Source organism: Pyrgilauda ruficollis, unplaced genomic scaffold (genome assembly GCF_017590135.1).
Source record: "Pyrgilauda ruficollis isolate IOZ18807 unplaced genomic scaffold, ASM1759013v1 scaffold15, whole genome shotgun sequence".
Classification (NCBI taxonomy): Eukaryota; Metazoa; Chordata; class Aves; order Passeriformes; family Passeridae; genus Pyrgilauda; species Pyrgilauda ruficollis.
The window spans coordinates 11,595,745-11,610,334 of NW_024513654.1; the positions used below are offsets into that span (position 1 = coordinate 11,595,745).

The following is a 14,590-nucleotide window of genomic DNA, read 5'->3' on the forward strand; positions in this document are numbered from 1 at the left end:
ATCTTTGTTTTGCCAGTGAAGCCTACCCACTCAGTTTCATATTGTGCCTCTATGCCTACTTGCTTTCATGCTGACCTTTATGCATAGAAATTTTTTCACAATTCCACTGTTTTATATAATAATTTTACTCTGCACTGAAATCACCAAGTTTTGACCTTAGCAAAACAAATGTGCATCAGGAATCACGGTATTACACTTCCACCATTTGTTCAAAGGGTAAAGCTTATCTGTAAGACTCCCAGGAAATCATATTTTATTTGTTTTAGTCACCTTTTTGAAGTATAAGCTCTTAAAAAAAACCCCAACCCATGTATTCTTTGTACCATTCCAAAAGCAGCTATAAATATTGCATTGGATTACCTAGAAGTACAAACTGTTTTGTCATAGCTAAAGCTATCCAAGCAAACACCCAGGATCAAGCACAGCAGGGACGTGCAGTCCCACATATGCGCTCTGCACATCGAGGTACAAATACCCAGGATTTAAGTAAATTAATTATTGTTCAAGTCCTGGTAAACTGTCCTTCCTGGGAGTGCCAATAGACTCACTGGCATCTAAAGTATGTACTACACAGGCTGACCTTCTTAGCACTTTATTTATTTTTCAGGTGTGGATTCTGAATCTCACTTAAAATCATGCTAATGTAATTGAAATCTGAGTCCTGCTGTTACAAATAAGCACCAGCTGAGAACTCTCTCAATATACTAAGTGAACTGCTAATTTCCACATTTTAGATTCAAACCCCTGACCAAATGACTCAGGGTAGCACAATTCTGCAGTGACAATTTCCTAAGTCATACTCACAATTTACAAATTAGTTTTGAAACTGAGTAGTTAACCCAACAGTGACAATCCAGATAAAATCTGACAAATAATATTTTGATAAAGAAAACAGTGTAATTTCAATAACCTTTTGAAATAAGAAAAAAACCACTTAGAAAAGGAAAAATACCTACCCACAGATTGTTTTCATAGTAGAAAGCATCTAGGAGCTTGACAATATTAGCATGATCACAGGATGCTAAAATATCAATCTCCACCATGTAGTCTTCAAGTTCTTCTTCTGATTTAGTATCTATCACCTTTGCAGCAGCCAGAACTTTTGTTTCTTTGTTCTGAGCCTGTAAAAGAAGAGTCACAGCAAACATATACATTAATTTTATGAGAAACTGGCACCAGCAAAAAACCCCCAGAAATAAAGCAACTCTTGACACTTCTGTACAATTTTCCTGCCTCCAGTTTCCTCCTCTACAAAAAGAGAACCCTGCATATTAAAGAAGAGATAAAATCTAGTAGAAAAAGGGTTTAATAACTTTTCTCAAAGCCAAGAAACTATGAATGTAAAAATACTTAATTCTCATCACATTCTTTAAACCATCATCAATAGCTCAGGATAATTGCTGCCTTACTAAGATGAATTTCTGTGCTGCTCCTCAAACACCATCTATTAACACGTGGCAAGGAGTACAAGGAGCCTCTATCCTCTGTTTCTGCCCTTCTGACTCTCCCCACGTTGTGGCAGCACCGCTGTTCCCAAAGCCAGGCAGAGAAGCAGATCCTCCCCCAGGAAGCAGCTGAAGCTCCTCTTCAGCCAGGGGCGGCATGCAAGCTCCCAGCTCCAAAGCTGCCGAGCCATCACTGGTTTGTGTTTGTCTGGCATTGCACTGCCTGTGCCTCAGCAGCCTGGGAGGGCTCCCAGGTGGGACCCACGGAAGATGGGGCACTGCAAATGCTGCCAGCTCTCCTGCATGGCTCCTCACCCGCACACCAGGGACCTGCTGCTGCTGCAGTAAGAGGCACGAGTGCAGAACAAGTAAAACAAGCAAAGGAAAACAAGACTTTGGGTATCCCAGGAAAAGAAAAGGCATTTCTGCTGTGCATTTAAATATTCTTTGGCTTTTTTCAAACATAAGAAATTACAGACAAGTTGGGTGACTTATTTAAATAGCAAAACATTTCAGAAACCAGGAAATACTATTTATTAAAAGAACACTGCTGAAACCTAACCACAAAAAAATATATACAATCTCTAATAATTCTCCTGTAAGTTATGTTTGAAGGAATGCTCAATTCCAAGCTGCAGCAAGCTTTAAACAAGTGTATTTTTCTCAAGCCATCATAAAAACACTATTTTGTCAAGTAGTGATATTTCCAGTGGTTACCTCTGAATAAAGCAAGTTCAGGACTGAAGTCTACTTCATCCACTGAATGTGAAGACCATGAAGCAAAGTCCTACATTTACTCCACTGAATTTTGGACATTCAAGTGAAATTAAATGGCAAGGAGGGACACAGGCTCTCTCTAAAGCAGCAACAGACAAGGACCTACAAGGGGAATTCCAACTTCTGATGAAGCATCACAAGGTGGCTCATCCTGCCTCTGCTGGTGTGGATTGTGCATGGCCTCAAACCTATTTGAGATGATCCCAGGACAGGACACAATCCCAAAACCTGAACTTTGTCACCTAATGACTATATACCAATATCAGACAAAAGCTGGTATTAGACAGCAAGTAAGAATTCTTAACAATAATTCTGAAGATCTAAATATTATTACTTGCAAAGCTATAAATAATTCTCTCAATGTAGCAAAAGATAATAAAATATTTAAAGATAAACATTTATATTAACATTCAGTAAAACAGCAGTAACAGCAAAACACACTTATAAAGCATAGTCCCAGCTGATTCATCTCATGTTGAGGGTAAAGGTTTTCCATTACATTTCTTTTTATCTCAATATTCTTTCCAAAACAAAAAACAACCAAATCTTCCCAACCTCAATATTTGCCCTCCCATGTTTAACAACAAAGATAAGTAATCTGTATAACATCATTTGAAAACCAACTACTGAGAAGGTTTCCAACACACATTCTAATAATAAAAAGGAAAAGGTCTGCTTAGTAACGCAAACAACATTTGTTTTGGTTTCATGCTTTGTAGCAAGAATAAAAGACCAACCTTCCTATTCTAGAGCTGCACTGTAAATTAAACACAAAAAGTGAAACAGATGTCTGACCACAACAAAATTTGACTTGGTAGCTTTACTTGTGCGGAAAAAGTTTTTAAAGCACCTTTCTAAAGAACTCAAATTTTAACTGTGAATGCACTTTTTTGAAGCATGCATGGCCACACACTCTTCACTGCACCCTAACGAATACTTAAAAAAATAAAGCTGAAATTAATTTTTACACAAATTTGCTTACAAACTATATAATAGCAATAGTATTTTGTTTAAATAAAACCATCTACATCAGGTAACAGACGTTACTGCTTCCAGATTCAGTTTCACCTTTGAGCAAGAAAAGCATGGCTAAGTTAGTGTGAATGATTACATGCTGGGGAGTTTGCTACATTTACGGCATATATTGGTTTTTTTCTACTGACAGAACACCTTGTATTTTGATTTTTCCCAGATCCTTTTGCTTAAAGTAACTAGAAATCTGCTTTGAGTATGCTTCTATGATTTCCTCCTTGTGGCAGCTTTATTAAAACACCTCATTACAAACCATGAATTATTATAGAGACAGTATGATTATCTTTATGAGTATCTTAACAATTATAACCAAAACAAATGTTTGCCTTTGTTCTGATTCAAAATAGTAAAATTTTGTAGGTCTAGATCCAGACTTTTTTCCCAGCTCTTAAAAGAAAAAAGCTTTAGAATTAGCATATTTCCACTGGCTATTTCTGAGGACTGATGAAACATTTCAAGTATACATCAAGTTACATCCGAAAAAAATTTATACGTTTTAAAGTTCTTTTTGAATAAGGCATTAGTCATCTCCACCCCACAAAGCACTCTATGAAAAATACCCATCTATTTGACTTACTGTAAGTAACGTGCTCTTCTGAACTGTGTAGAAAAGGATTTTACTGTTCATACACAAGATTCATGAATCACTGTACTGTACAGTGGAAAAAAAAACCTCTTTGGATTAGGAGGAACAAAAAGCACTTGCAACTCCGTGTGGGCATGTTTGTTTTTTCTAAACTTTGGCTGAAGTCTTTCTTCTTCCACAAAATGTTCTCCAAAGGTCAGAGCTGGAGCAAAAATGATTGTGTAGAATCAGTCCTGATTTGCACATGGAAGTTCTGCACTTGGGTACACCAACACTTAAAGTCAAGCTGCCATTTATGTTACAGGACATATTTTGAAAGGGCAGAACTTCTGAGTAGCTGTAGCCCAGCAGTTTTTTCCTGTATTCTCGCTCTCAACTACTAATTCAATTTATTCCAAATGCTCTGCTTAAATACATTTGATTTTGTATCTAGGATTAAGTGACTTAAACCTCAGTCCTATGCTAAGAAATCCAAACTGGCATTTTCAATGGTTATGTGCAGACAAGGAAGAAAGGGGTAGAAGGATTCATTAACAAAATTTGATCTTTTCAAAAGATACATACATAATAGATGAAAACCAAATTGGAATAACTCATTCCCTCAAGACGTGACTAATGCACGATGACATGGATATTATTAAATATTGCAATCCTTTCAGTAAAACTCTTATTTGGATTACGTATTGAAGGTTACCACAGCAAACATTTTAACTTAAGGAAAGAGAATGCACAAGGAAATAACCAGCTGTACATTACAGCATGGTTCTTGCAAGGGATGGCACAGTCTCATCTGCTGCCAATGCACAGAAAAACACACTTAATTCTAAGTTAAATACTTTGAAAAAGATGGATTGCAGGCTTGTATAGAATAAATCATCTTAAAAATTACAACTTGCAAATGAATATGGCTGAACCTATGTCCCTTACACTGGAATGGCAATGTACATCTAATGTACAAAAGCATTGCAGAAATCTGAAAATGTCTCAAGAAACAAGAATAACCATTCCACACAAAACCAGACCCTACAGGAATGTGAAATTACTGACTCCTCCCTAACAATGCTGGATTTTTGCACAGGATCATATAACTAAATGTAAGTTCTAGAGGCAGAAGCTTTGTGAAGAGACTGACAGCAGAATATTAAAAGGTAGTTTACTATCCGGGCACTAGGCCAAGAAGTTGCATATTCCCAGCCCTGGACAGCAGGGAGAGCAGAGGTACTGCTCCAGAGTAATAGGATTACAGCTCAGAGATAACACACAGCCTTTCATCTTCTGATGACCAATATGAAGTTTCAGCCTTGCTTGTGAGGAGCTGCTTCAGTTTCGGATCGCCAGCAAACGCTCCCTTTCCACCTGTGCATCTCCTCTGCAATGCAGCTTTAAACAATATTTACAACTGAAACAAAGTTAAGTCCATCCTTCACCTCTTGTTCAGCCAGCCAAGAATAAAGCTGAGATACGAGACAGAAAATTGCTCATCACCTTTCCTCCTGATGCATGATCTCTTGTGAGATGTTACATAACCCCACTGCATGTTTTGCAGGCAGCAAAACAAATCAATTAAGAAGCTTTTCCTTTCTGACTCATTCTTCTCAACAAAACCATACAGTCACAATCATGGATCATCAGAGCTGTCAAAAGGGGAAAAATACACACATCCCTATTCAGCAAAAGATGTTTTTCCTATATAAAAAGCTCCACTTTTGTGTAAAATTTGGATTGTCAGATCTAGCTCCACATAAATTTTTTGACAGTGCCTGGCTAATCAGTACTGAAAGGCTGGCCTTGTACAACACAAAGGCAGGAGCTGTTTCTCTGAGCTACCACAAAGCAGAGATCTCCATCTTTCTTAGAACATATGAATTAAGGAAAAAAATTGCTCTCATTTTAAATTTTAGCAGCTCTACCAAATAAAAATGTAAGAAGTAGTGTGGCCTACTGAAACAACTACAGTGGGCTTTTGTTTTGTCTAAGTTTCCTATAACATATTTAACAATGTCCTGTACATTTTGAAACAAAAAAAATCCTGCATGATTGACCAGTATCAAGTGTTCCAATTTCTTTTCAAAAACATGGAAAGGTGTTCTTCATCAGTGAATTTTAGAAAAGAAGTCTATCTTAGATAAAAGGAAGCATTACTTCTAACACTAAACGTTAAAAAATGTAATTAAAAGTATCAGTTTGAATTCAAGAGCAAATAGCTATTCTTGCAATATCAAACCACAATTTTAACAACAAACCACAAGTTTGGCCAATGAAGAAGACAGCAACCTCCACAGATTTCTGGAAATTAAGATGAGTCAGTCATTTCAAAGAAGCTGGTTTTTGCAAGAATCTTCACTGCACAATGTTTGAAAATACAGTAGTAATAAATTTTTTAAAGGGAGAATTTCAATTTTTTGTTCAATTATAGATATCCTTGGCCCAAGGAATTAAAAAACAGCTAACTTCAGTTATACCTGCTGAAACTTGTTGAAATTAAGGATACAGAAGATTTATTCAAAAGATAATGAAAGGAAGTATCTCCCAAAGAAGATGATACGCCCTTGAACTACAGCTGATCAACCAAACATTTTCCCAGCCTTCACAATGTATCACAGCTACCCTACTATACAGTTTCTTCTACTTAAAAATAACTTAATTACATTCAGTTTTTCTGTTTAATGCTGGGGGGAAAAAAACCCAAATAATACCAAACAAAAAAACCAAACCAAACAAACAAAACCAAACCCATCAACCCTGAAATAGAAATACAGATAAAAGTGCCTCTATTTCCTACAAGCAAATGCTATTCCTACAGAAGTGGAGGCCAGGGTTCAACCCCGACTGCTGAAGCATCTTTATGATCCTGTGGTCTGGTGCTGCCTTTGTGGCTACGCTCGTTTGGGAGCTGTTTCCATGACAACTTCACTCTTTTAACATTATCCTTGTACTTCGTTCTTACTGTGGTTCTTCTGCTTCCTCCACAGTTGGTTTCTGAGGATTCCACAAGTTATTTTTGGGAGTGGTATGAAATATAATTTTCACGTTTAACCTCATGTTTCCCACTAAGTATTCTCATTAATTCTGTGGTATTTTGTGTACTAGCTAAGTAGAGTTCCCATCCTGATTGCACATGCTTTGTGCCACTGAAATTAAAAGGAATACTTATATTCATCTTTGAAAAGTATATGAGCTGAACTGACAAATATGCGCAAAATAACTGAAAAAATCCTTTACAGTAAACTTAACAGCAGAAGATAGCAGATTTCAGCATAATTCTTGTTTAGGCAAGTAAATTTAAAACACAGAGTAAAAAATAAGAAAAAATTGCTAAATACTAGCAGAAAAAAAACCAGCTATGGTGCTCTATAATAATACATCTTATTTTCCCCTTTCTTGCTCCATGATGGCTTTCATAAAAGCAACAGGGAAAACCAGCTGACAATATTGGGAAAGCATTTGTAACTGAAGCATTATGTGCTATCAAAGGTGTATGTGCAAAGCAGTGGTACTTTTTCCCTAAGTTCAGTTATAATAACTGTACATCCTACTTGCTAAAGCAGCATTAAAACACACAATACTGCATTACAATCAACTCCTAAATTTGAGGAGAGGGGGGTGTGACAAATTGAGATTTATCCCCACAGTGCTAAGCTGCTTTGCCAGAATCTTTTCCCTGCAGAGGACACTAACAGTTGCTGGCAGAGGTTCTCTGCCAGCAGAGGTTTTCTGTTTTATCCAGCAGCAATGACAGCCCCAAACTAAGTTAAAACCTCCCAGAAAGACAGAAACACAGTGGATCTTCATCTTGGATTACAAACATCCTACAGTTATTTATTTGGTTTTTGTGTCATTAGGAAAAAAACCAACACAATGCTTAATGCTTACCAATTTATTTAAGTGACTACAGCTTAAAATTCAGTCTATTCCAATAATAAACACACCTTTATTCCAAATGATGTAATTATGAGTGCTTCCAAGAAACACTATTATCAAGAAATAATTTTTAATCAAACCATAATTACTAACTTTAGCTGTTCCCTAGAATTAAGACAAACAACAAGTCAGAGTTAAAGCTGTGTACAGACTTGTGGTTTTATCAGAAAATTATCCCACTGCCAGGTTGAGAATTTTATTATTTGCTTTTGATAATTTTATGATTTGTCTGAACATAAGATTTAAAAAACCTCCAAGTCCTTCATCTGGGAAGTTTTTGCTATAGTCTTGCTTCTAATCATGAACATCTGTAAGGAGCTTTAGTTCACTGGAGCTCAGAGCCAGCGTTCCTCCTGCTAACCCCTTTTCCAGGGAGACATCTGGAGCAGCCAAAGCTCACTGGAGCCTTCCACAGACACCTCGGAGTCTTTTGGCTTCATGTAGCACCAAGTCATTTTGTTTACTCACACTTTGCAGACTAGTGTACATCCACTGATGTACAAGTATAGATCTAGTACACTCTTTTTTTTTTTTTCTTTTTTTTTTACTAGAGTGGCTCAGTCAACCCACAATTCCTTGGAGTTAAGTTACAAATCAATCTGGGATCTGCTTTGCCCAGAGCTTTTTAGCCAGATCAGATGCAAGATGGCTACAGCTGTTTGCTGACCCAGCACAGCCATTCATTATGACAAAACAAGAAAAAAACAGTGCATCTGACTTGAGCATGGATAATTCTGTCCTTCCCAACTGGATATCAACAAATCAACAAAATAATAAAGAAAAATGACAATTTCTTTGAGCTTTAAGAACTCTTCAACAAAGGGTTCTTCAACCCTTCTGACATGTTACTAGGGGAACTACATAGTCATGGAAATGCAATGTGGCATAGTCATAAAGTTTAAAAAACTTGCTGTCAGAAAAGTAAAGAATATTATTAAAAACACTACCTTTCATATAGCAGAAGGAAGGCATTAAAAGACCTGCACTCAGATATTTTATGTATTTATTGCAGAAAATGATGACCTATAACAGATGTAACCTGTCATTTAAAGTGTAAACATTTTACTAGCTCAACTATATGGCCAATTTGGGAAAAGGTTCTGTATAATTTGATACTGCAATGTGAGCCATATTCAAATTTCACAATAAGCACAGCTAAATTGCCAGAGGGGAAAGATTAAATTAAACAAGATGAATGAAGCATCATCACCCCTTTTCATTCTTTGCCCTCCTAAAATGAACAACAACAATTGCAGAATACTTTGTGTGTTTTAAGGGAAAAATATAAACGACATAGGCAGTTTAAGAGTCAGCGGTTTACAAAGAGATACAGTTGTAGCAAAGGGAAAGGAAATGAGACAATACATGAATACCACGCTGAAACTGGCAACAGCTCTTGCAAAACTATCAAAGCATATATTCTGTTGCTTCATGCATACACTAGTCTGTTAAAATGAAACTTCCTCTATTTCTGAAGGAGTAGAAGAAAGAAATAGAATAGCTTTACAATGTTTTAACTAAGAAAGCTCTACATCATTATCCCTCACTTTTAAGTAAAATCGTTACAGAAACTAATTCATATTCTATTTATAGTATTAATATATTTTTAAAATAAAATTTAGAATTCTAGGAGGGAGTCATTCATTCCTTACATACACATCTCTGAGGCAATCTAACAGAAACCAACTGCAAAGACAGCAACAACAACAAAGAAATCAACACTTAAGCCAGTGTCATTCAGCACTCTGTAATGTAAACAAGCTATTTTCTTGCCAGTCCTACCATAATAAACTTTATTAATGATAAAATTCACTCTGCTGGTATATGCTATTTAATGCTAGTACACTCTATGTCTTGCCAGTAGTTTCTCTTGTGCTGTAAATCCTGACCCTAAAGTTACACAGCACCTCACAAGCACAAAATGAAATTTCAAAAGGTGCCTCACACAGTTTAGATGAGCTGGCTACCTTTGTGCTGGAAGTACAATATCTCAAGAGATGAGAAAGAGCCTTCTCCATAAACATTCGGTATTCCTTGACAACTGGCTATTCAAGTACCACAAAAATAGCACCCTGGGTTCTGTAAATGAACTTCATTCATATTCAACACTGTAGTAGACTATGCTGCTTTCTGATGCTGCCTTTCAGATTAACCATTTGGTTTGTTGGGGTTTTTTTTAATTGTTGAATTTAAAGAGCTAACCAATTATGAAAGTTGACTACTCTGAGAAACCATATGAATGCAAATCCTATTACTTATCAGCAATTCTCAAAGGAAATTTTAATTTAGAAGCATGCTACTGATGATATTTTTCAAATTCTCACGTTTTATGCACTTGCTGTTTGACATTTTACTGATTAGTGTAATTCGTTCAGAATTTAACTAGAATGCTACCGATAAACACAAATGGCCATGGGAATAATTCCATAACCTGATAAAATAATTTTTAAAAAATCCAGATAAACAAATCAAGACCAAATTCTTCAAGTCTTTGAAAAGCTCAATGCACAAAATATGCAAAGGAAAGCCTACGACTTTACTCAGACATTTACAACTAACAAACATTTATCAATATAAGGTTTATATTATATTTTATCACTACAAGGTTTTCACGGAACATTGGAATGTTGTTCTTCCTCTGACAGACCTGGTGAGAGTCACAGTAACACTGAGCAGTTAAGCACAGGAGATGTTCAGGAGGAAGCACTGTTCTTGCCTCATAACAGTGGAGCAATGTCACTTTTCATGGAATTATGGAAGCTTTATTTTGTCCATGTGCTCAAGCAGTGATGTTGCACTACTCTTACAAGGAGGTTTTGTTAAGGGAAAACGGCTTCATTTCTTTAATCTTCTCCCTCTCTCTCTAAGGATTTTTTTAAAAATTTATTATTAGGCTGAAAGCTTTTTGAAGCAGAGGACTATCTTTTGTTGCATATTTGTACAGTGAGAGGGAATGAAGAATTCCATTCCCTTTGGAAAATTATCAAATTTCTTCCTTCTCCAAAACACCTTACTCACTCTAATTCAATTCAGTTTCTGTACCTTCTTCATATGAGGTAGATTTAGTGCCAAATAAGAAGTCTTACAAAATTTTCAATCTTTTCCAGCAGTTATCGAGCATACCTAAAGTAGAAAAGAGAATCACCACCTGAGCTAAAATGAGGATCATAGGCTTATAGTCAATTTGCAGTTAAAGACATGCCTGAATAACAAAATGCACCTAGCATGGACATCAGTGGTGCTAAGGGGCAGAACCACTGGCTGATAAAAACACCACCAGCATTTTCCACAAATACCTTTTGATTAGTAGCTGCTAACAGCAAACGGCTCCTACAACAAGAACAGGTCTATTTTTCCTTTTGCCCGGACCAAAGGCATTTATCTGACATACCTTAACAACTCCAGAATATTAACATGCCACCCTTTGACAGCTACTGAAGCCAATGCTGACACTGCGCTGTCAATTTGCCCTTACATTAGCAGCATCACTTGTCTGGCCCTCTCGTGAGCTGGTCTGGGCAGCCAAGAAGATTACATGGACAATCAGCTTTTGCGTGGCTTAGTTCTTGAAGCAGATCAGCACGGGGTTGGCAAGCACCAGGCCTGTCACAAGGAAGGATGTAGGAAGGACAATGCCCTGCCAGAACCCTGCCTGCACCGACCTGCGCCGTCCGCAACTGTTGTGGAGAAGAGTCACGGTAAGACCCTGACACTCATTTCAGTGTCACTCCTGCACTTACTAAAATGCACTACTTTGGGCACCAATGTGTTGTTGACTGTTTCACTTAGTACATATCACAGTTCCACAGTTTTAGTGCTTTTTAGGGACTCAGAATAATCATCTTTATATTGGTCAGGCCACTAAAGGCCACAAATTTACAACAGCATCAATAAACACTGAAACAAACACCACATATAGCAGAGGAAAACAAGCCTGTACATGAGCTCCTTTTTATATTTCACTTTTAAGTGTTAAGGCTAGGATGTGGGCTTTTTGTTTGTTTTTATTCAAATGCAACACAAAAATCAACAACCAGCTTACTGGGTTCTTAAGCTGGCAAGAACACCAAGAGACAGTTTGAAATATTTGCTACCACGAGACAGTTTGAAATTCGAGCTACAGCCAAGAGCAAAGGAGGCATTGCCAGGTACCCCAGCTATCCCTGTCAACAGGAAACACTTGTCAGTATTGTTTAAATGGTGATTTTTAAGTTTTCACACTTTCCTTCCCAGAGAGATGAAAAACAGCAGACAGGTTACTTTTAAATTTGGTTACTACATCTCCACTAATAGCAAAAACTAGCTGGAAAGAGTGAAAGAATAAAAAAGCTTGGCTTGACTTTGAGAGTATCCATTGCTCCACATTACTGGGATGATTTGAGTTGGTTTTGGGGATAATTCCTGTTCAAACTATTCTGACTATATTTCCCCACGATGAGCACAGCTCATGGTGTGCTGTAGCTGCACAGACCTGAGCTTCTGAGCCTTGACTATCCAGCAATAAAAACCAGAGAATTTTTGCCTGAATCATGAACTGAACGACTTGTGGCATCCACAGAAGTTAAGCAAGTAAGAGAATGAGAAGGACAATCAAAATTACTAAAGGGTCAAGCAGTTGTCTTCTAGTAAGCAGACTAAAAAGGTTGGGCCTCAAACAGGAAAAGCTGAAGGTGGGGCAGGAACATGACTGAACTTTACAAAATCAAAAAAGGCAGCGTAGGAATTGAATAAATCCTGATTGAGACAATGGTTGTGAAAGAGATGAGGGTTAACTGAACCATTTTAATTTTTGCTGTGGCACTCAATTAACATTTCTCCATTATTGTTTTACTGCCTTTTGATTGCAAAGGTATTAACTCTTTTCCTGGTAAAATACTATTTAGAAATACAATTTAAAAGTTTTCTTCGATAAGGCAAAGTGTAGATATGTCAGAAAAAACCTTTGGCTTTACAGCATAAATCTGTTTCAGGAGAACCATTACCTAGGAGATAAAGAAACAATAAAATCCCATATAAAAAGTCTTGCCAAGTTATTACACTATCACTAACAAAGTTACAGTAACTTTCCTCAGAACACTTTCTGAATCACAGCTATGACTAAACATTTCTAGAGACAAAACCAGTTCCGTAAAGTCCTCTTTAAACAAGGAAGTCTCAAATCTAAAAGGCTATTCAAGGAGATATGAAGAAAGCAAAGGGACAGTGTCTCCCAGCTCATTACTGATTTAGATGGATTAAAACTCCATTCTGCCTTAGGATGGGGATTCACCCATTCATTCATTGCTTCCATACCAAGTAAACCAGTTGTGATGTAAGGCACAATTTCAGTTCTGGGGTAATGGTTCCCCCACAAAAAAACTTTATTTTCTGTTCACCCATTCATTTTAAATAACTCCATTATTGCAGCTTCAGAAAAAAATCATTCTGAAAACAAAGTTTGTTTATTCACGATGGCATCCTTTGTTTTCTAATTTTCTGAAACAGACAAATTTTCAGGATGGACACTTGAAGGTAACAGTCCTCTGCAGTAACAAGAGATTTAGCAAATTTTAAACACTAATCAATAAATTGATTTGACTATTGCAGTATGGTCTTAACTTTTCACTTCTTCATGTTCTTCTCCACAAAAAGTTAAGTAAAATTTGAAAATCATATCATAGACCAGCATGCCTCAGGTAGTCAGAGTATTTTTACAGCTACATTTTATGTGGAACTTGATCCAAGCATGAGTCTATGTTTGAGCAATTTCTTGCTCTAGGCTATAGGCAATCACCTAATTAGAAAATGGCTAAAAAATATAAACATGTAAGGCAGAGAGGAAATACTTCTTGTCTCACTCAGATTCCAATTTACAATTCATGCTTAGCTGCCTTACATTAACCTCTGTATAAACACACATACAATCCCACAAAATACTGAAAAATCCAGTCTTAATCCAAAATAGTTTTAAAACAAACAAACAACAACACTACCAGGGACAAATCTATAACTTTAATATTTTAACTTGCATTTACATACATTGAAAACTCCTTCAAGAAACACCATATCCTCCTAAAACCAAGTATGGTAGTTTAAGCAGGTGAATTAAATATTAAAAAATCTTACATTAATGTTTAATTGCTATTTTTTTTTGCTTCAGGTAAATCTTCTGCTGCATATACTTCAGCTGGTTTGTGTCAGGTATGTAGAGCATATTCAACAGAAAATCTGAAATGCCAGTAGAAATTAACATTTCCAGTAAAGCCTTCATTTTCTGTTGAAGTATGAATACCATTACAAAGTGGTTTGAGGTAGCCTACTAGCTTTCATTGAATATTAGACAATTTTATTGCCTGACATCCTTCAAACATATTCCACAAATACTGGGTCTTCTTTCTCGCTAATAAAAATTCCTTCCCATTTGTGAGTGGAGAAACTCTTATTTCCACATGACACATTTGAGATGTATCTGAGACTTAAAATTTCTTTCAAGCATTCCATACTGTAATCATGCTAAAAAGTCATTAAATATGAACTAGAGAGGGTATTTTATATGGTTTTGGAGAAAAATTATAAAACAACAGTTCTTTTACTCTGTGCTATTACATCAATCTGCTTTCAGTGCTATTAATTCCATCTGTTTTGTTTTCTAACTGTAAATTTCATGGCTTTTCCATCACTAAACACAGAAAACTGGAACAATCCAAACAGTATCAGAAGAAAAGATAGCACAAGCATTGTAGTTGACTAATTTGGCAACTACTGTAAAAAAAACAATAGGCAAAAGAGGTGAGACACTACGAATTTGTCAACTCTTGTGTATAATCTGAATATAATTAAAGGTTATTGG

At 36.5% G+C, this 14,590-nt stretch overlaps 1 protein-coding gene across 3 annotated transcripts in view; it reads right to left on the bottom strand.

Annotated features, from left to right (window-relative positions):
- SLK (STE20 like kinase) overlaps window positions 1-14,590 on the bottom strand; it is a 49,220-nt gene that overhangs the window by 27,515 nt on the left and 7,115 nt on the right. For all 3 annotated transcript variants that reach the window (XM_041461545.1, XM_041461546.1, XM_041461544.1), the window contains exon 2: window positions 957-1,121. In XM_041461545.1, the coding sequence (XP_041317479.1) occupies window positions 957-1,121 (165 nt within the window). The remainder of the gene's footprint in view (window positions 1-956; window positions 1,122-14,590) is intronic.